Genomic DNA, 21,241 nt, shown 5'->3' with positions numbered 1-21,241 from the left:
GAGTTGAAGCCATCAAACAACATGGCAACTGCTTAAAGGTCTGATTAATGATGAAACAGTTTCAAAATAACAAAAAAGAAAACAAAAAAAATCCACCAATGACAAAAAAAAAAGTGTCATGTATGCAAAATACAAAATCCAACCAAAAGAAGAAAAAAAAAAATAAACACACACACACACAAAAGTTGAAAGAAAACTTTGCATAAAATCATTAATTAACTAACACAGCCCAACAAAGAGGCAAAAAGAAAAAAAAAGGATCCAAGAGTGTAGAAATATGTAAATTTTCATGCTGCTTTTCGCATAATTCCCAATTATAAATTCATTGAAATGACATTTAGGCCCAAGAGATCGAGATCTCACCTCAAACCGAACTCGCAACACCCATCATCAGTCACCTAGCCAAATGACACTGTCAGCGCGAACTGCGAAATTAATGAAATCTCAACCCCCTGCAGCAAAAACAGTAAGGCAAGTTATCATCATAGCGACGGAACTATACCCTTGCTTCAAGTTTCTATTGTAAATTATTGAGCTCAGAAAATCTAAGAAGATAAGTTACGAATAAAAATAATCTGCTTTGTTTCCTTCAATTCAATGTATTAAGTTCTTCTTCTTCTTAAAGCGTTCCAAAAGCATTTTCAATGAGAGATCCTTTTCATAGATATATCGACAGCCATATAGACTCAATCGTAAAGGAATAGCCAATATACCCCTCGTACGAAAGAGAATGTAAATCAAATAAAATAGAAAAAAATCATAGTTAAGTATAATAAATGTTTGTTTTTTGTTGTTGTTTTTTGCGCCTCTATGCAAATGTCGTAGCACAGTTCTCAACTGCACACTCAATTAACTTTGTTGTCAATCAAATGCAAATATTGCGGTTCTTTGGAAAATAGAAAAACGAAGGAAAGCGAAACAGAAACCGAAACCGAGACCGAGCATAAAAAAACTCTGTGTAGAAATCAGCGGTCGTCCCTCAACTGACTGCAATTTGTTGCCTCTGTTGCTGTTGCTGTTTGTGGCTCATTAGAATTGCTCAATTATTCCATCAATATGCATTGTTGTTAATCGAATTTTCGGTTTTGTCGGGCCACACACACACACACAGGAAAAAATTCATGCATATTTAAGTGGTCCACACACAACCACCACACAAAACCAGCCATCAGAATTGTAAAAAAAATATATATATAGAAGAATAAAATACCAATGCATGTGAAATGGCTTCAGTTTGATTGAACATTTTCCTGGGAAAGTTTAGTTAGCGTGACGAAATTTAATTTGACTTTCTCCAATGCACAGTTAAAGGATTAAAGCAATGTATTGATATAAATCGAAATTTGCATAAAATAAAAAAAGTTTCTTGAATTGTTTATTGCCGAAAGGACGAAAGTTCTCATTTACATAAAATATGCCTAATTCACAGATGATTATTTGATATATCCCAAAAGTTGGTTGAAATAGAATCCTTTGTATATAAGAAATGTGAAGCCATTCAAATGTTTAAGGCAATTTAGTTTAGAAAATAAACAGTGTGACAAAATTTCAGGAATTGTTCTAATTGGTTTCAAAACCTAAGGGTCTTAAAGTTGTGTGATCAAAATAGAAAAAATGGTATTGATCCCATATTCATTTTGTTTGCTGTGATGTTTGTTTGTTTTGTAAAAACTTGGAATGTTTTGTTTTTGTTTAACTTTTTTGCCTTTTACGATACTAAACTATATTTTCGAGATATTTTTTCGGTTGAGATATTTTTTGTAAGCATTAAATAACACTTGGTTGAGCTACATAAGTATTTATTAATTTATTAGTCTTAAAATTTGAAATAGTGCAGAATTCGTCGCCTAATTCAATTAAAATAGAAGACTTTTTAGTTTTTGCCGTTTCGCACTTTCTTCTCAACCGTCGCTTATTCGACTTCAAACCCTTAAAAGGACTTCTCGTCTTGAAAACCTTGTGCCAAGGCATAAAATCTCACTTCTAAAATTGTCAGGATATACGGGTATAACAGAAACGCGAGACACATAAGTTTAAATAGTAGTTAATGACATGACATGAGTAGTTAATGCTCATGACACTTGAGACAAGTCCTTGAAAGCAAGGTCGCTAGTTGATTGTAAAAGAATAGATAAACAAACAAGAATTATCTTTAAGTCGTCTTAAGTAAAATGGTTTTTGAGAACATAAACCAATACTATTGAATAACTAAACAACTGAAAGCGAAATTTTTACAAGCGATATCTTTAATAAAGCTGCCTCATGGGAAAGGTACAACTTAATCGAAATTTTTCTCACACCTGGCTAATACACAGAATAATACGAAAAAAAAACTCCAGCAATTGTCAACCATGTTAGACAAGCTTTAAAACAAGTCAAAAAAATAGGCAAAAGACAAAAATTGTTTGACGCAATGCTTATTGCTTATTGCCCTCATCATCCACTCCACGAAATACTGAGATTCGACAGGAGCAGCAGCCGCTGGAGCAGCAGGAGTAGCTAGCACCAGGATGATCAATCAAAATCTGAATTTTAATGTTATGCGGTGCATGAAACCCTAACAACAGGAAGCTATATCCTGTTTAAAACAAAACATGCAACAAAATAAAAATACAGACACACAAACACATATCACCTGCAGAGCTCGAGAGTGAGTGTAAAAGAATTTTTTCCTTTTTTTTCTGAGCGGAAAGAGGGTTGAGCTCTGGCATTTTCCTAACCCCTTTTGGCAAAAGGCAAAAATATTTTGAGAAATTAAAAAAAAAAAGGAAGAAAAACGAAGGGCACACACAAAGAATGTAAAGCAAAGCGACTGCCATTGACTGGTTGGTAACCAGTAACAGCCACAGCAAAATAGTAAAAGGAAAGCAAAAAAAAAAAAAAGGAAAATATTGTGAAAATCCTATTAAGCGTTTCCTGGGTGACGACGCAGCAACAGCAACAGCAACAGCTCCACATGCTTTTGACACTTGGGGTATGCCGAGATACATGTTCATACATCTATACATACCTAACCACCCCATGCCCGTGTTTCGATTTTTAGCCGTGGCTTAAATGTCTAATTTAAATGCATGCGCTTTTAACAGTTGTAGACAGAGATTGATGATGCTTTCTTTTTTTTTTTTTTGGTTTTGTTCGCCAAAATACATAAAAAATCAAGAATATCTGCGATTCATATATGCATATGGATATTGGATAAAGTAATTGCTGGAGCAACAACACGATGAAAGGCTTTTGCTCATTAAAAGCGAATAAGATGGAGGAGAAGGAGGAGCAGCAGCAGCAACAGCAACAGCAACAACAGCAGCAGGTGCAGACTTTCCCTTAAGAATCCTCCCCTGAAAATATATTATCAAAAACCAACAAAATAAAGCCAAAATCGAAAAAGAAAACTCCTTTTTCATAGACACATACATACATACATACACACATGTGTGTGTCACACATGTGATGTCATCTATTATCTACTCTACTTTCAAGTTCTAATGAAATTTATGATCTCTAACAAATCAGTTTAGCCATGCTCACTTAACGGAACAAAAACTTTTTTGTATTTTGTTGGAGGTGTGTAGAAAATTTAAAGCATTTATCGTAAATTTTGATCGCTTCTACTATAAAATACTTGATAACAACAATATCCAAAAGTTTTAGAGTATGGGGTAGAGTTACGACAATCTTGGTCAGTGTGAATGTGTGTGTGTGTGTGTTGTGGCCAAGGGCAGGCAACCCTTAACCACACACGGACACACTCATTCACTTACATCCTGTGTTTGCACCACTCGGAGAAACACAATGAGCCATCCTGATTAGGAAATGAAAAACAATAAAAGGCTACCCACACACACACACACACACACACACACACACACACACACACACATACACACACACACACACACACACACACACACACACATTCACACACACACATTCAAGGCAAAAAGGGAACGGATGTCATTAGGACTATTTAAAATAGAGTTGATAAAAATGTTGAAAAACTGACAGTGAGATGGAAAGCGAGAGAGAGTGAGCGGAAATTGTAAACATACTCAATTCATTCATTCTCCATCCTCCAACCCTATATTGACCAAAAGAGTGGACCCAACCAAAAAATTTATTACCCCGCGACAGCAAATTCGTTTCGAGTTCGTTGTCTCATTGCAAAGGGGTCACGCAAAATGAATGTGTTAAAATCAATTTAAGGACTTTTTGCCGCCAACGTGCCATCATATTAGTGATGCTCAATTGGGTCCATCGAAATCGAAAAACTATCATAGTTTTCCAAAGAGATCCATAAACTAGCTTAACATGTCAAGATGTCACTCAACCGTAAAGTAATTTAATTTTCAACTGACCATGCACATTTTTCAAGCAATGAAAAAGAGTTTCATCTTGGTACAATAAACCAAATTCCTTTACAACAAAAAAATAATCCATCATTCCACACCTTTTTATCAAAAGGACATTTGACTATGATATGACTAATGGCATAATCACAGCCTGGAATTAAAAATGGATTATATGGAGAACAAATATGATTCCTTAAATAACAGCATTAATGAAAATACTTCGAAGAGTAGTGCTTCAAACAGTATTTAAATAAATATTAATATTGCACATTTATGACTTTAGCAAAAAGAAAAAATAAGTTGTGAATCTTTGTATATATTTAAAGATGTTCAATTGCTTCAAAAGTAGTCCTGTTTCTGAGTCTTAGTCCTGTTAAATAAAAAATCTTGCCTATGCTCAGTTGCGTGGTAGTTCATGTCCTGTATAAGATATAAGAAATGATTTTAACAAGAAAATAACAATGGTGATAACTTGGGACTTATAACTTAGATAGGACATTTATTTAAGGAAAAATTGGCGACGAAATTTTAGTCTAATTTTACAATATTTAAACTGAGCACGCTTTATATTTTATATCAATTTATTGTGTGAAATCAGTCGACATAAACTGTATTAAAAATAAATATTATAATAAATTTTCCCAAAATTCTTGCTGCAATTAAAATGGCTATCACAGAGAACGGCCCAGTGGGCTTGGTCCAATATTTAAATGCAATGATAGACGTGAAGTATGGTTATCAAAAGTTTAAGGTGATAGCTGCTGCTGCTTATAGTGCTGATGATGCCATTGTCCTGGATTCCTATGGTGGCGAAGTAACCGATGAAGAAATCAAGGAACTGAAAACTTACCTCGAGCAGATGCATAACATCTATTGTTTCGTGGTCGACAAATAACTCACAGTCAATACGAAAAGAAGAAGAAAATATGGCGGGGTATCGGAATAGTAGTATACATGGAATTTATTTCAATTATCATTTTATTCTTCTTGGGAGAACATACATATGTACACAATTAACATGCCAATAGTAAAAAAAACTGAAGTTTTACTTTAATAAAACTAAGTAAGTTAATATTTGAATTTATTGTCTGTTAAATATGATAATCTTAATTTTTATATTTTTTTTGTCCTTCTACTTCTTTTTGTCGTGTGTTGTTGTAAAATTCGTTTGGACGTTTTGCCGCAAAGCCATCTAAAGATCTAAATTTGACTGGGCTATTTCTATAGTGTGTTTTGGATTCTTGGTTCTCCTTGACATCTATAATAAGGGGACTTCAAATTATATTTCAAACTTTGTGAACGGTGGATTATCCTCTACATGGAATTTACACAACTAAACAACTTTATTCTTTAAGTTAACTAAAAAAAAAGGACCATAAAAAAACAGCCTAAAGATAAGTAAACTTTACGAGGATCTCTCTGACGGAGCTTTTCGTTTTGGTTACTCCCTGGAGGAGTATCCTTTTTTTTTTGTTTGGTCATGCATAACATCTATTGTTACGTGGTCGACAAATAACTCACAGTCAATACGAAAAGAAGAAGAAAATATGGCGGTGTATCGGAATAGTAGTATACATGGAATTTATTTCAATTATCATTTTATTCTTCTTGGGAGAACATACATATGTACACAATTAACATGCCAATAGTAAAAAAAACTGAAGTTTTACTTTTATAAAACTAAGTAAGTTAATATTTGAATTTATTGTCTGTTAAATATGATAATCTTAATTTTTAACTTTTTTCGTCCTTCTACTTCTTTTTGTCGTGTGTTGTCTTAAAATTCGTTTGGACGTTTTGCCGCAAAGCCATCTAAAGATCTAAATTTGACTGGGCTATTTCTATAGTGTGTTTTGGAGAACCAAGACTCCTTGACATCTATAATAAGGGGACTTCAAATTATATTTCAAACTTTGTGAACGGTGGATTATCCTCTACATGGAATTTACACAACTAAACAACTTTATTCTTTAAGTTAACTAAAAAAAAAGGACCATAAAAAAACAGCCTAAAGATAAGTAAACTTTACGAGGATCTCTCTGACGGAGCTTTTCGTTTTGGTTACTCCCTGGAGGAGTATCCTTTTTTTTTTGTTTGGTCATGCATAACATCTATTGTTACGTGGTCGACAAATAACTCACAGTCAATACGAAAAGAAGAAGAAAATATGGCGGGGTATCGGAATAGTAGTATACATGGAATTTATTTCAATTATCATTTTATTCTTCTTGGGAGAACATACATATGTACACAATTAACATGCCAATAGTAAAAAAAACTGAAGTTTTACTTTTATAAAACTAAGTAAGTTAATATTTGAATTTATTGTCTGTTAAATATGATAATCTTAATTTTTAACTTTTTTCGTCCTTCTACTTCTTTTTGTCGTGTGTTGTCTTAAAATTCGTTTGGACGTTTTGCCGCAAAGCCATCTAAAGATCTAAATTTGACTGGGCTATTTCTATAGTGTGTTTTGGAGAACCAAGACTCCTTGACATCTATAATAAGGGGACTTCAAATTATATTTCAAACTTTGTGAACGGTGGATTATCCTCTACATGGAATTTACACAACTAAACAACTTTATTCTTTAAGTTAACTAAAAAAAAAGGACCATAAAAAAACAGCCTAAAGATAAGTAAACTTTACGAGGATCTCTCTGACGGAGCTTTTCGTTTTGGTTACTCCCTGGAGGAGTATCCTTTTTTTTTTGTTTGGTCATGCATAACATCTATTGTTACGTGGTCGACAAATAACTCACAGTCAATACGAAAAGAAGAAGAAAATATGGCGGGGTATCGGAATAGTAGTATACATGGAATTTATTTCAATTATCATTTTATTCTTCTTGGGAGAACATACATATGTACACAATTAACATGCCAATAGTAAAAAAAACTGAAGTTTTACTTTTATAAAACTAAGTAAGTTAATATTTGAATTTATTGTCTGTTAAATATGATAATCTTAATTTTTAACTTTTTTCGTCCTTCTACTTCTTTTTGTCGTGTGTTGTCTTAAAATTCGTTTGGACGTTTTGCCGCAAAGCCATCTAAAGATCTAAATTTGACTGGGCTATTTCTATAGTGTGTTTTGGATTCTTGGTTTTCCTTGACTTCTATAATAAGGGGACTTCAAATTATATTTCAAACTTTGTAAACGGTGGATTATCCTCTACATGGAATTTACACAACTAAACAACTTTATTCTTTAAGTTAACTAAAAAAAAAGGACCATAAAAAAACAGCCTAAAGATAAGTAAACTTTACGAGGATCTCTCTGACGGAGCTTTTCGTTTTGGTTACTCCCTGGAGGAGTATCCTTTTTTTTTGTTTGGTCATGCATAACATCTATTGTTACGTGGTCGTGGTCGACAAATAACTCACAGTCAATACGAAGAGAAGAAGAAAATATGGCGGGGTATCGGAATAGTAGTATACATGGAATTTATTTCAATTATCATTTTATTCTTCTTGGGAGAACATACATATGTACACAATTAACATGCCAATAGTAAAAAAAACTGAAGTTTTACTTTAATAAAACTAAGTAAGTTAATATTTGAATTTATTGTCTGTTAAATATGATAATCTTAATTTTTACCTTTTTCGTCCTTCTACTTTTTTTAGTCGTGTGTTGTCTTAAAATTCGTTTGGACGTTTTGCCGCAAAGCCATCTAAAGATCTAAATTTGACTGGGCTATTTCTATAGTGTGTTTTGGATTCTTGGTTTTCCTTGACTTCTATAATAAGGGGACTTCAAATTATATTTCAAACTTTGTAAACGGTGGATTATCCTCTACATGGAATTTACACAACTAAACAACTTTATTCTTTAAGTTAACTAAAAAATAAAGGACCATAAAAAACAGCCTAAAGATAAGTAAACTTTACGAGGATCTCTCTGACGGAGTTTTTCGTTTTGGTTACTCCCTGGAGGAGTATCCTTTTTTTTTTGTTTGGTCATAAAGTTTTTGCCTTTTGCAGCTGTTTGCGAATATATTTTCCCACAATTCAAACGCTGGCAAATATTTTGTAGTTTTATTAATTGCTGCAAATTTACGACAAATAGTTCCTTTTCCTGTAAAATCAATCAAAAAGGTATGGGTTGTCACAAAACAAATCCTTAAGAAAACCAATCAAAACAATAAAAAAAATACAACAATCAAAACAAGAAAATATTACAAAAAAAAATTACGTATAAAAAAATTCGCGTGGTCATAAATATTTTGAAAGAGGCAAAACCATAAAAATGCAGTGTGAAATTTGCCAAAAAAAAAGGAAAAAAAATGAAAATAAATCGAAATGCATGTGAAGAAATTTCACACAAAAAAACGGAGGGTAAAAATTGAAGTAAATCGACCTAAAATGCATGGCATTTAGGATGAGGAAACTACCCTATGCGAATTGAAGGATCACGAAACTCCAATTAATGCCCATCATCAATGGAACAGTGTGTCGATCCCTCTTCTTCTTTTTCCTTTTTTTTTTTATAGAAATGCAGTTTTGAAAACAGTTTAAATTTGATTTGGGTGCGCGCGGCTACACAAATGCCCGGAAAAAAACGATTGGTGAGAGGGTGAAGATTGGTTTGCTTTTTGGTTTGGTTTGGGTTGGGTTTCGTTTTTGGTTTGGGTTTGGGTTGTTGTGTTAACCCTTTTGGGTCACTGAAGTGTTGCTTTCGCCGTCCAAGCGCTAAATAAATCATTTCTCTTCGATTAATTCGCTTGCCGACATGTGGAGAGTGTATATAGACATACTCACATGTGTATAGGAGGATGAAACACAAAAAAAAAAATCGAAAACAGAAAAGGGTTACGGATTACAGATTACGATGAAGGGTTGGGCGGTTGCTTATATGGATATATGGCTAAGCGACCGCTACTCATGTCAAATTTTGGCTTTTGCTCTGCTTTGTAGTGGCATAGAAAATTGTTTTTTATGGCATACAGTCATAAGTTATAAATTAGTAAAGTTCCTTTTGTTATTGTGCTGTTGTTGTTGTTGTTTTTTTAAAGTACTTTAAAATCTGAAAGAGGGGAAGAGCGGGGCAAAATAGAAGGGGTTTCTCCATTGACATTTCCACGCCATTGACTTCTCCTTTTTATAACAATTGCCACTTATGTCGTCATGTACAAGGTTTCTTTCTCTTTCCCTTATAAAAATTTTCAATTTTTTAAGTGCATTGATTAATTTTTATTTTGATCGTTTCGAAATCAATATTGTTTGCAAATTTTTGTAAATACGAGATACAGAACATATCGAACCGAATGTGTGTGTGTGTGAGAGAGTGAGCGAGCATTTGGTGTGTGTAATTTGTCGTTATTTGTAACGCCCAAACGAGACAGAAAAAAAGGGGAAAACATGGCATTATCGCCTTGCATGTGTGTTGTGCGCGTCGATTTTATGTAGTGGAAATTCTTTTAAAGGATTTCCTAATTAGGAGAAAGCGTGAGAAACGATAATATCTTAGGCAATTTTGCTCTCACTTAAGCTTAAAGAAAAAAACACCATGGTAGTTAATCTAGAGAAAGGATTAATTAATAAAGGGATTAGTGAACGGATTTTTACAGGATTCTTTGCTCTAGCTAGCGATGGGATTGCCAATATTTATCCGAATGGAAAATACAAGACAATAGCCGGTAATTAGCTAAATTTGGTTTCCATATGCTCCAAATTGAGCGTTTTCGGTTATGGGGATTGTTGGATCCAAAACTTCTTAACTCACATGTCTTGCATCTTTGGCACTATATGTTACATTCCTTATAGATAGGCTTTACGTAAGGATGATTACGTAAGATGAACTATGGGAGAGTCGAAAACATTGCTTACCATTTGTATAACAATCACGAGGCAATTATCAATTATGACACCTTTTAAAGAGAACTGTCTCAATTAGTTCGTTTTGGTTGCTCATGTCGTTGATCAGAGAAGATAAGATACCGTTTGCATGCTATTTTTGAGAATGATCAACTCACCGATGTTTGGAATTTAACACCATTTAAACAACTTAAGAATGTCATAGATTAGGGTTATCCTAAATAACAATGTGATAGTAGTAAAAAAAATGCATGTCCAAATTCGAGGATTTCACTCTAATTCAGGTCCTACAACCTAGGATAATTTAACATACTTAAAGCTTTTTTTAAATTTGGACAAGCTACAAATCTTGTAACAACAAAAAGTCCCTTTTTCTATCTGTTCGGTAATTTCCCAATATTCCAATTTCAATTTTTGACATTTTTAATTAATTTTAAAAGTAAATAAATAAAATGTAATTTATGTATGTATTTGTTTAGGGAATCTCTAAAGATCAATTGGCATATTCTGTGCATCGGTGCTTAGGAGTACTGCACATTTATTAAGTATTCTACGTAATGTTACCAGTTAATATTTATAAATATATTTCGTTACAGTATAAATGCTATTAAAAATCAGAGAGTTCTTATAGAGTTTTATAATTGGAAAAAAAAATTATTATTTACCCTACAAAAAGTTTACCAAATAGTGTCAAATGATTGAAAGGCTTATAAATATTAATAATATTTGCTTCCATAGAATACATTTCGGAAGCTAAATATAAATAATTTTAAATACTAAATTTCGTTTTCAGAGAAGTTAAATAAATAAATCAATATAATACAATGCCATTTAATAAACTATTGAACTATCAAACGTAAGTCTTAATGTAATATACAAATAATTAATTTCAATTCCTTGCCCTTGTTTCACATTATTGGAAGATAAATTTCACTTTCCTTTCCACTTTATGTTTTGTGTGTCGAGGCTTAACAGCTCAATCAAGTAGCAATTGTGTCACGAGAGTGACTCACGTTTAACCCTAGATATATATACATATAATTTAATCAGGGCAACTTTCAGTTGGTAGGTAAGTAGGTAGGCAGGCAGAGTCCTGACCACCAGTCACAAAGACAATAGGAAAGGGGACTAAACAGCAGCAGTCAGCAGGATCAGAAGCCAAGGGTAAAGATAGAGATTTACGCGGTTGCCTTTCACTCGAAAATCAAAGCGTAACAAATTGCCCATGCCAGGGGCAGGAGACTAAAGGCACAAGGCACAACTTTCACTGAACGCACACACACACACACACTCTCACACATAGACAGGGATTCGGATTAGCAGGCACGTGACTTTTTTTGTTCCTCTTTTCTCTCCATCAAATTGCGAAGCGAGTGATGATTCTTTGTTTCGCATTGAAAGCCGATTATACTGCTCAGGGGTAAGTAGGGTAGAGGCATTTACACTTCATTATTATGATTATGATGTTTTGTTTTTTGGAGTACCAATGGAGGGGACAATGGTCATCTGAGCATCTTTTATGGGCATCTGTCTGGTCGGTCTGCCTCCACTTAATTATGTCACTTTAGGCAAATTTATCAATTTCTTTCAATGGCCCTAAGCACAGTCCGTGCAAATCGATTTCTGATTAATATGCATTGACAACTGATGGCTGTAACCAATTTGCATGCTCAACTGACACGCGTCCCTCTCATAAGACAGAGAAAGGAACATCAAAGCGGCAGCGACCATTCAACAACAAAGGGAAAAACTACAATAAATATATCATTTATGCAAAAATCAAATTCAGCACTCTTCTTATCAATAAATATGCTTGGACAGAGGTCAATGATGGCTACTTAGTCAATGTCATCATAGTCATCAGTGGGAGAAAGTGTCTAGTGTGGGAACAAACTTCTATTCGAAATTGCCTGGGAAAAACAATATTTGTGGCTAAATTACAAGAGTTGCTAGAACTAAACTGAAGGCTGAGGAACTTCCTTTGTTTCCCTGACGAATTCTTCAACTATTCAAGTATTAAAACTAGTCATTTATTTAAACAAGGATACCATTTTTATTTTGTACATGTTTTATATATAATTGTAACGTTCTGTTTTGCCCTCAAGTTATGGGGTCATCCATTTGCTCTTTCCTCATTCAGAAACGAATGACTCAGATAGTACTTTAGTTAGCTCAACCTGTACTTTTAGCATGCACTTTAAGTCAAAGCTAATTACAGTGAGTTGGTCTATTGATTTTTTTCCCTTTCACATGCGGGGGAGCATTTGTTCATGGGTCCTCCTTTAGGGCATATGTAAAGAGAGAGAGAGAGCGAAAGAGATACATGCTATGTAAGACAACAAACATCACTGACCCAGTTTAGCCCCCTCCTTGACTTTAGTGTGCAAAAAAAAAAGGGGGCCAGGCAAATAACCAACGCCCCCAACATGAAATCGACGCAAAAACGGAGAAAGTAGAGCAAAAGTGAAACGCAATATGACCACAAACAAAGTTCTATCCATATATAGGTATACTTATATATATATATATATATAGGAAAAGGCAAATCAAATATCAAAGGGCTCCGCGACATACGAGAGAGAAAGTCAGCTTAAGCCCCAAAGTTAATTGTTTGAAGTTGTGAGTATATCGTTTAAGTAGTTGGCCATTGAATAAGACTTCTTCGGTCTGTTGAAATGACATTTAACTACTATTCCAATCTTGTTTTACCTCCCCGCCGAATCGTCCGTATCACCCCTCCCCGCTCTACACCATATTCAGTTCATTAATCTTGTGGGAAAAAAATACCATGAGATCTATGGAATAAATAAAACGCATAGCCCTTTAAGGAATGTTGTGTCAACACCCACAAAACTGCAGGCGGTCAGAAAACTTTGACGCTCTATTCTATCTAAGGAGAAAAAAAAACGAAAAACAAAAATGAATGATTTATTTACGTCATGAATAGGGCAACACCTTAAATTAGTAGAAAAACAGAAGACGAATATACATGCATATATGTACATTCATATACCTGCAATATGATTAATTGCCCATTTGCAGTTGCACTTTGTGTCTGTATGTGTGTGTGCGCGTTTGTGTGTGACCCAAGAATACAAAAATTTGTTTGCCACGTTGAACAATTGCGCTTCATTATCGGCGTTTGGTCAGTGACCATCAGAGAACGAACGAAAGGAAGACCCTGACCAAACTCAAACCCAAAAAACCCCAATCTCTCAGGTTCAGTCAGTCCGTCACTCAGTCAGTCAATTACTCCGACTCCGATTCCGACAAGAGACTGACTCTGGCCAGTTGCTGTTGCTGTTCCCGTTCTCGGGTGTTGTTGTCAATGTCCTGCTGCGCTATTATTTGTCTTCTGTATAAATACATATGTGTGTGTGCGTGTGTGTATGTTAGACCCATCTCCCAATACCATTTCTTCTTTTGGTGGGTATAAATTGCTTTACGGCACTTTTGGGTCATTAACAAAATTGAAAACGCTTGACGAGCAGAGAGAGAGAGAGAAACAAAGAGCTCAAGCTCCAGTTGAGCGATGAGCCTTATGAGAGAGGGCGGAGCGGGGGGACCTCCCATTAAATCAGTGCCACCTATTTTGGTAGTTAGCTGTTGCTAATCATTAGACACCAACTGTGCTATGGCCTCCTCAGCACAGTTGGGCGCAAAAGATTTTACAATTTATCGGTTCAGATTTCAAAAAAAAAAAAAAAAGATAACAATAATAATATAGCAAAATAGATATTTAGCTGCCAGCTTTGGAATTCATGCCACCACACATGCCAATGGATTGCATATAGGACTCGCCGCCATTTGATGCCATGCCAGGCAAGCCATCACAGTTAGCAGCATATGGATATGATGAGTAGCTGCAAGAATTAGGGAATAATTCACAAGTTTCACAAACAAAAAGTTTGAATCGTCTCAAACTTACCTCATTGCTGACATTTGTCCCATTGCTGGGGGCATTGCGGACAATTGACTTAAGGGATAGCCTTGCAATTGATCACTCATTCCATAGATTGCCTGACCAACACCGCTGACCATGCCGCCGCCGCCGCCGCCACCACCTCCGTATAATTCAGCTAGAGTACTTGGCCCACTGCCACCACCACCAACACCGCCGCCATATGAGGCAGACGAGTCCGTGGAACTTAACAGATCCATGGTACCGTTTGGTCCACCATTTGGAAAATGATTAAAATTATTACCCATACCGGCAAAGGGCTTATAATCAGAGGCATAAACCGTTTGTGTTTGCAGTGTATCATTGGCAAAGCCCTGACCCAGACCATGAGCCTGCAATTGACCCCAGGAACTCATTTGATTGCCACTACTGTTGACACTATTGATGGCATCATTCATGGGAAAAAATGGCATTTGCATGGGCATGGAGAAGGGCATTGGCATTGGCATGGGCATGGGCATGGGCATGCTCATGCCATGAGGAAAACATTGCTGAGCAGCGGATTGATTAAATTTACTCATAAAACTTTCGACATCACCTGGAAAGCCATGGCCCATGGCCATTGATGGAAAGCCCCCGCTAGGACCAGCAACACTTTGCTGCCGTGCTGTCATATTTAAAGCTGATGCTCCGCCATTCATATTCATGGCATACATTCCAGTGTTAGCTGCTGCTGCACCACCTGTTGCAGGATAATACATGGGAACGCCACCACTACCACCAGCCATGCCCATGCCGCCCATGCCCATGCCCATTGGCATACCTTGACTTTGTCCATGTTCTTGTCCACATTCCTGACCAATTTGTCGTTCTGCACGTCTTGGGAAACAACAGCATGAATCGTTGCCATAGCTCTGTGTTGGCGTCGATGTCATAGTGGGACCATTTGGACTAGTTGTTGACTCTTTTTCATGCGTTTGAGTCATGGGCATAGAATGCGATTGCATATACGTATACATGCCATTTTCAGGCGATGAATGTTGCTGAGGCTGGTGTTGCTGCTGTTGCTGGTGTTGTTGCTGTTGCTGTTGCTGTTGAATTGAGGCTAAGGAATAACTATAACAGCTGGTATTTTGGGGCATAGCTCCAGCTGCCTGTTGTGCATAGCCACCATAGTAACTTGTGCCATCCATTTGATTCTGCTGGCCATAAACATTTGACTCACAACCTGAATTTGGCCCATACCCGTAGTCTAAAGAGAAATAGAGATAGTTGTGATATTAATCTCTAATAGATTTGTTTCTTCCAGACTCACATTTATTGTAATCGCAAAAATCCATATTTTGACTTTGATATCCACTAATTGGTTCGGCAACGAACTGATATTGTGAGCTTTAAAAGAAAAACCAAATACAGAATACAAATAGAATTGTATGCAAGAATACTCACTAGCGCGAATTCATGCATTTCAAGAATTCATTATATTCATCATCTGGGTTCGTTTTGGCACTGCAGCTCGGACGGCAATTTTCAATCTCAACGGGAGGCATGATGGAAGCAGTGGCTGATGCTGCAGGTATAGAGGATGAGCTTGATGGATTGTCTTCCATTTTAATGGTAGATACGGATATTGTTGGTTTAACTAATTCATCTGAACTTTTATTTGTCCTATATGTTTGACAAATGTCTTCATAACTATCCGTTGGTCTCATTGTTCGTCGCTCATCTTCATCATCATCATCAGTATCAGCAGCAGCAGCAGTACAAGCATTCAGACACTCGTGTCGACTGAGTGAATTAGCATCCTCACTGACATCGTTAATAGTTGCCATAATATGAGATTCTTTTAAACTTGTCCGCGCTTCTTTTTTTTTTGCGAACACTTTCTAGCTGCTGCTCATAGCTTCCAAAAAATATACAAAACTCACAAACACACACAAAATCCCCAGGCCAGGTAGTTTAAAAAATGAACCGTTCAAATTTTGAATAGATTTGCCAGGAGAACTAACCAAATATGTTTTCATACATTTGAGCTCTATTACAAGCCTACTTGGATAATAACACAAAAATTTTAAAATATTCAAAGTGTGTAATAATTTATATTTTTATTATAATAATTATTTAGTCATGTTCATATTAAATTTTTAAATTTGAAATCGTTTAATTTGGCTTGTTTTCATTTAAATAAATTAAAAATGAGTGAGACAAAATCTGACAACTATTAAAATGGTCTGAACCTAAATTAAATTGTTAAGACTACAAACAAATTAGTTTAAAATCCATTAACAAATAAAATATGTGTTATTTTTGTCAGGGCTTGGACGCATAAAAACAAATTTAGACCTTAATAATTATAAAGCTCAGCAACCCTGTAAGCAAACCTAGCAGGCGAACCGAAAACGCTTTAAATTTAATTTCGAAAAGTAAAACAATTGATATTTCATCCAAAATTGGGAACCACAAGTTCGAGAAGAGAGCAAAACAAGAGTGGGAAACCAGAACAGGATAGATTGTTTCTTAAACTTGGAATATCAGCATCTTTTATAAAACATTTAAAAATAATCTTGGCAACTTTCTATATCGACTTTAAAAGACAGGCGGAGATCGGCGTCTCCTCCGATGAAAGGTTTTTCCATGGGTGATAATGGAGAGAATTGTGGACTAACATATACTTTTTTGCAACTTTTTTGAAGTAACATTTGCTCTTCAACATTTAGACAGTTCATTTCTCAAATTATCCCTTCTAAAAACAAATACTCTTTGGTTGAGAGAGAAATGTTTTAAATGAATGACTATATATTTACCAATTTGCGTACTGATGATATAAATTAAATACACGGTCAAAATAACCTGAGGAAATTAAGTCAATATCTTTTTCTTATGAACATACATCTGCAGGCTTGAACTTTAAGTGTTTCTTAATTAACTTTCTCTTTATTTTTTTAAAATATTCTTAAAGTGGTGATATAGATAATTGGACTTGAGCGAAGGAATTGTTGTCAAATTTCACAGGAAACATAGCCCAATCCTTTTCTATAATTTAACTTTCACTTACCCCCAGTTCTCACCAACATGTTATGTCAATAAGAATGTCAGAAATATAAGCCCTTTGCCACCCGGAAGACAATCGGGCACCGGACACCCTGCGCACACCGTGTACCCGCACAGGAAAGTGAACATTTAGCGATATTTATCGCAAAATCCAATATGTCACCTTAAAAGGAAAACAATTTCTGTAGCGTCATGCAGGCAGGCAAGGGTTAAAAATTAAAAGGTTACGCTTAACCGCAGTAAACAAAACAAAAATGTGAAGCAAAAAAAGAAAAAGCAAAAAGACCAAGCTGAGGCATTAAATGCTCAAGTCATCAGGGTCGCCCACCCCCATTCCCCACATCCCTATTTGCCCATAGGACAGCAATTTTAACCCCATGACAAAAACCAAAAAAAAAAAAAAGAATTACAGGGGAAAAGTGTAACATCTGTGAATGGAAATGATCAACACTCGCTGATAAGTTTGACAGTCAAAAATTTGTTGTGGAATAATTATGCAAACATTTCTCGGCCGCTAATTTGCCGCCTATCTTAATTTAAATCGGCCAAAAGCGCACTGAACAACACCACCAAGAACAACAACAACCACAGGCAACAAGGAACAAATTTAATTGTCGTGACATGACAATAAGCGACCTGGAAATTAGGGTCCTTAACTAACGCGTTGACCTGGCCACAGACAGTGCGAGAGTGCCAGAAAGGGGAGAGTGCGAGGGCAGAAGCGGGCAAAAGGGTTCCATTGCGTTTTTTGTTTTTTCCTCTTTCTCTGTTTGCTTTTTTTTGCGTGTGGCTTGATTTTTGGCAATGATAAGCAACTGAGAAAATTGTAGGGTATGCAAATGTTGTCATACTATTATACCACGTCACTCTTTGTCGCGTGTCCTTCGTGATGTCTGCGCGCGCGTTCCAGGATTGAATTTTTTAAGCGCCTGCAATTTAGGCTTGGTATGCGAGATGGTGAGACATCGGCCAATTATGATAACATATTTTTGGTTAATTTGTTTAAATTAGTTGCACATATGTTTTAACCTCCCCCTTGACTTGAAAACTGTTTATAAACGAAGTTGTGATCTTTTTTATCTTTAACCAAATGTTAGAATATGGATACATGACTGAGTTGTTATTATTAAGTTTTCTTAATAAATCTTATGACACTTACTGTTCTTGGCTTTTGAGCCTTTGAATGTTTCCCCCTATCGCCTTTCTTTTTTGCGTGCCTAAGTTTTGGACCTTGTCAGAGGTCTGTAGAAAGAAAGTAATAAGTAGCTGACAAACCGTTTATACAAAAAAGTTATCCAAATTAAAGTATGTTGACATTGAGCCAGTTAAATAATTCAATTAACTCACTAAAAATGTTTTGCTTAAGCACTTTTATTAGGTCGGGTCAATTTTATCGCCAAAAGCGTGGCCCAAAGACAGAATCCGTCGAGACGTTTTGTGATTGCAGTATTGTAGTGTTTTTGGTTCAATTATTTTTGGTCCAAATCTGATCGATTTCAGTAAAACTCACAAATATTTCAAACTTTCAAGAAAACACAAAAATTCCACGGCAAAACAATCCATGTACTATTCCGTTTTTTTAGTCAACGGAAAATGTTTGAAGAATCCGATATTGGAGTAAGATTTGTTCTTTTTTTTGGCTCCATACAAATTGGCCAGCTTTTATGTTCATACTATCTTCTTTACCTTGTCTTGAATGTTAAAAAAAGTTTCTAAATTGCTCATCACATCGTCTAAAATATTGAGAAAAAACCCCTTTAGGACAATATTCTAAATACTCCAAACCTACTCCAACCACTCCAACCAAAAACATTCTAATAGTAAATAGAGTCAGGGCTGGTTTAAAGCCCTTTAATTGGGAAATTAGATGAAAAATAACAAAAAATAATACAAAATTCAAAAACATTTGATAGAGAAGACTTTTTGATTTTTCGAAAGTATTAAATATTTTTATTTAATTTCCAAACGCTTTGTTCATCATTTGTTGATTTATTTTGATCAATAAGGTAATTAAAAAATCCATCCAGTTCAGTTTTTACTCTCTCTCTCTCTTCTTTCTGGAAATATTCATGGTTATTCTATGTTCTGAAAAAATTGTATATTAAATATTAAGATAGAAATAATATCATTTGTGGTTTTTCTTTTTGTATAAAATTGTATTTATTTTTGCCTTTTTTTTATTTCTTATATAAAAATGTTTAAATTGCTTATAAATGTTAAATTTTTTACATTCGATTAATTTTGGTTTTTTTGTTTCTTTCGTTTGCCAAGAAATTGAAAATGATAAGTATTTTTTGTTTTTGTTTAATTTTGCTAAAATCAATCGATAAATAAATAAATGGTAAAATAGTTTTTGTATTCTTTTTTTGTTTGTAGATGTATCAAAATTGCTTAAAAAGTTGTTAATCTCATAGTTCTCTTTTGCTGTTGTTCTTGTTATTGTTGTTAATCATTTGCATCGGCGGTTGATTTTTGTTTTTTGTGTTATTAGTATTCAGTTTGTTGACACCCAAGTTAAAGTTGTTTTAATCTTTCTATATATACATATATATATATGTATATTTGTCTGCTTAATTGCTATTTTGTACAATGAAGTTGTTGTATTTGTATTTTGTTTTTCTTACATCTGGTCTGGTTCTGTATGCATATTGAAATTAATTGATTTCTGTTTTATGTATATATATATATATGTGTGTATATTTATTTACTCATATATAATAGATGTGTATTTAGTAGAAATGCTTAAATTTGACAAATAGTTTGTTTAATATTTTGCTTCTTGTAGATTTTTTAATGAGAGTGTGACTTTTCTTTATATATATTTACGTTTTTTTTTTTTTGTTTTGACTGATTTAGGCTAGACACAGATATATATATTTTTTTTATTAAGTTGTATGATATATTTCATTTCAAAAACCAAAACCAAAAAAAAAATTATTCTTCAGATCAACTTTCCTTATATTTCAAACCCGGAAACCTTTTTTTCAATGTGGAAAAAAACTAAATATACAAGAAACAGTTTTTTTTCTTTAACTGTTGTTGGCCAACAATTTTTTTTAAATACCAATATCACTTTCAGCAAATCGACGACAAAATTTCCAATAAAATTTTCCCAAAAATATTTTCCGCTTTCCATCATTACAAAGAAAAAAAAAACAAAAAAAAAAAAAAACGACGACGGGAAATCACAATGCGCTTTGATTGAGCTGCCACCAAAAAAATGTTTTGGACCATTCGTAAAAAAAAAATGTTGCTTTCTTTTAAGAAAAACATTCAAAGAATCTGTGCAAGTAATCGTTAAAAAAACAAAACGATTTAATCTTGCTTTCCACTCAAATTGGCATCATCAGTCACATCACCTTCGTCGTCATTATCTCGTGGAACTGCAACTGGATCGGTTGTTGTTGTTGGTGTTGCTGTTTCTTCTGAGCCAGGACATATCTCAAAGGAAATCTGTATGACTGTCGACCGACGGGGCTGATGGCTATAGAGTCGCAAAGCATAGCAAAAAATTTGGGCCAATAGCTCCCAGCAGCCAAATTCAGACATGGACATGGCTCCTTGCTGACTGCCCAGAGGCACAGTGATGTTGGCGCGAAATTGTGAACGATGTTGTTGTTGCTGTTCCTGTTGTTGCTGCCGTGAGGTTGCCGATGGACTTCTTCTATTTGACTCTGTAGAATTGTTGTTGGCCTGTTGACCATTACTTTGCTGATTACTTCGGGCCAGCAATTGTGCCTGATCTGGTATAAAATAAGCTATGGCCATTGTTTTTTTTGTTCTTCTTATTTTTTTAGGGTTTTTTTTTTTAAATTATTCACTGCTTTTACACTCTCAAGTTTTTGTTGGTGTTTTTTTGTTTTCCCGTTTTTCGGTTTTTATATTTTTTCACTAAGTCACAAAATTTGTATTTGGCGGGAAAAAAAATGACGAAACTTTCAAGGTTCTGACTCTCTTGTGTGGTTCTTGCTTCCTAATTTTGTCGTGTTGTTGCCTTATCAAGGTTTCAGCATGGACTGACTGTAAATATCCTTGCTGCAGTCACTTTTATAAAATAGCGTAAGGGCTCATAGCTTCCTAGGAAGCAACAGCGGCGCTCACAATAAACGAATGGAAATGAC

At 34.9% G+C, this 21,241-nt stretch overlaps 2 protein-coding genes and 1 long non-coding RNA gene across 4 annotated transcripts; 1 reads left to right on the top strand and 2 right to left on the bottom strand.

Moving 5' to 3' along the window:
• The first annotated feature begins 4,936 nt into the window (after positions 1 to 4,936).
• Positions 4,937 to 8,219, top strand: LOC111519729. Of its 2 annotated transcripts, none has more exons than XR_006954664.1 (6): positions 4,937 to 5,412; positions 5,538 to 6,033; positions 6,158 to 6,653; positions 6,778 to 7,273; positions 7,398 to 7,898; positions 8,022 to 8,219. It is a non-coding gene; the product is annotated as an uncharacterized LOC111519729 (long non-coding RNA). The 2 variants fall into 2 exon arrangements; XR_006954663.1 differs by having other exon boundaries at positions 7,979 to 8,219.
• A 5,539-nt stretch (positions 8,220 to 13,758) lies between these two features.
• On the bottom strand, positions 13,759 to 16,102 carry LOC6645579 (mediator of RNA polymerase II transcription subunit 12). The gene is made up of 4 exons (XM_023177435.2): positions 15,519 to 16,102; positions 15,385 to 15,461; positions 14,097 to 15,321; positions 13,759 to 14,031 (listed from the first exon to the last, which is right to left on the bottom strand). The coding sequence occupies exons 1-4, from the start codon at positions 15,899 to 15,901 to the stop codon at positions 13,908 to 13,910; spliced, it is 1,809 nt and encodes a 602-aa protein (XP_023033203.1). The 5' UTR covers positions 15,902 to 16,102; the 3' UTR covers positions 13,759 to 13,907.
• A 4,170-nt stretch (positions 16,103 to 20,272) lies between these two features.
• LOC6645578 (cell death protein Grim) lies at positions 20,273 to 20,926 on the bottom strand. The gene has a single exon (XM_002067909.3). The coding sequence runs from the start codon at positions 20,886 to 20,888 to the stop codon at positions 20,436 to 20,438; it is 453 nt and encodes a 150-aa protein (XP_002067945.1). The 5' UTR covers positions 20,889 to 20,926; the 3' UTR covers positions 20,273 to 20,435.
• Positions 20,927 to 21,241: the final 315 nt, after the last annotated feature.

This window comes from Drosophila willistoni, assembly GCF_018902025.1.
Source record: "Drosophila willistoni isolate 14030-0811.24 chromosome XR unlocalized genomic scaffold, UCI_dwil_1.1 Seg143, whole genome shotgun sequence".
Classification (NCBI taxonomy): domain Eukaryota; kingdom Metazoa; phylum Arthropoda; class Insecta; order Diptera; family Drosophilidae; genus Drosophila; species Drosophila willistoni.
This window is presented reverse-complemented; position numbering and strand designations above follow the sequence as displayed.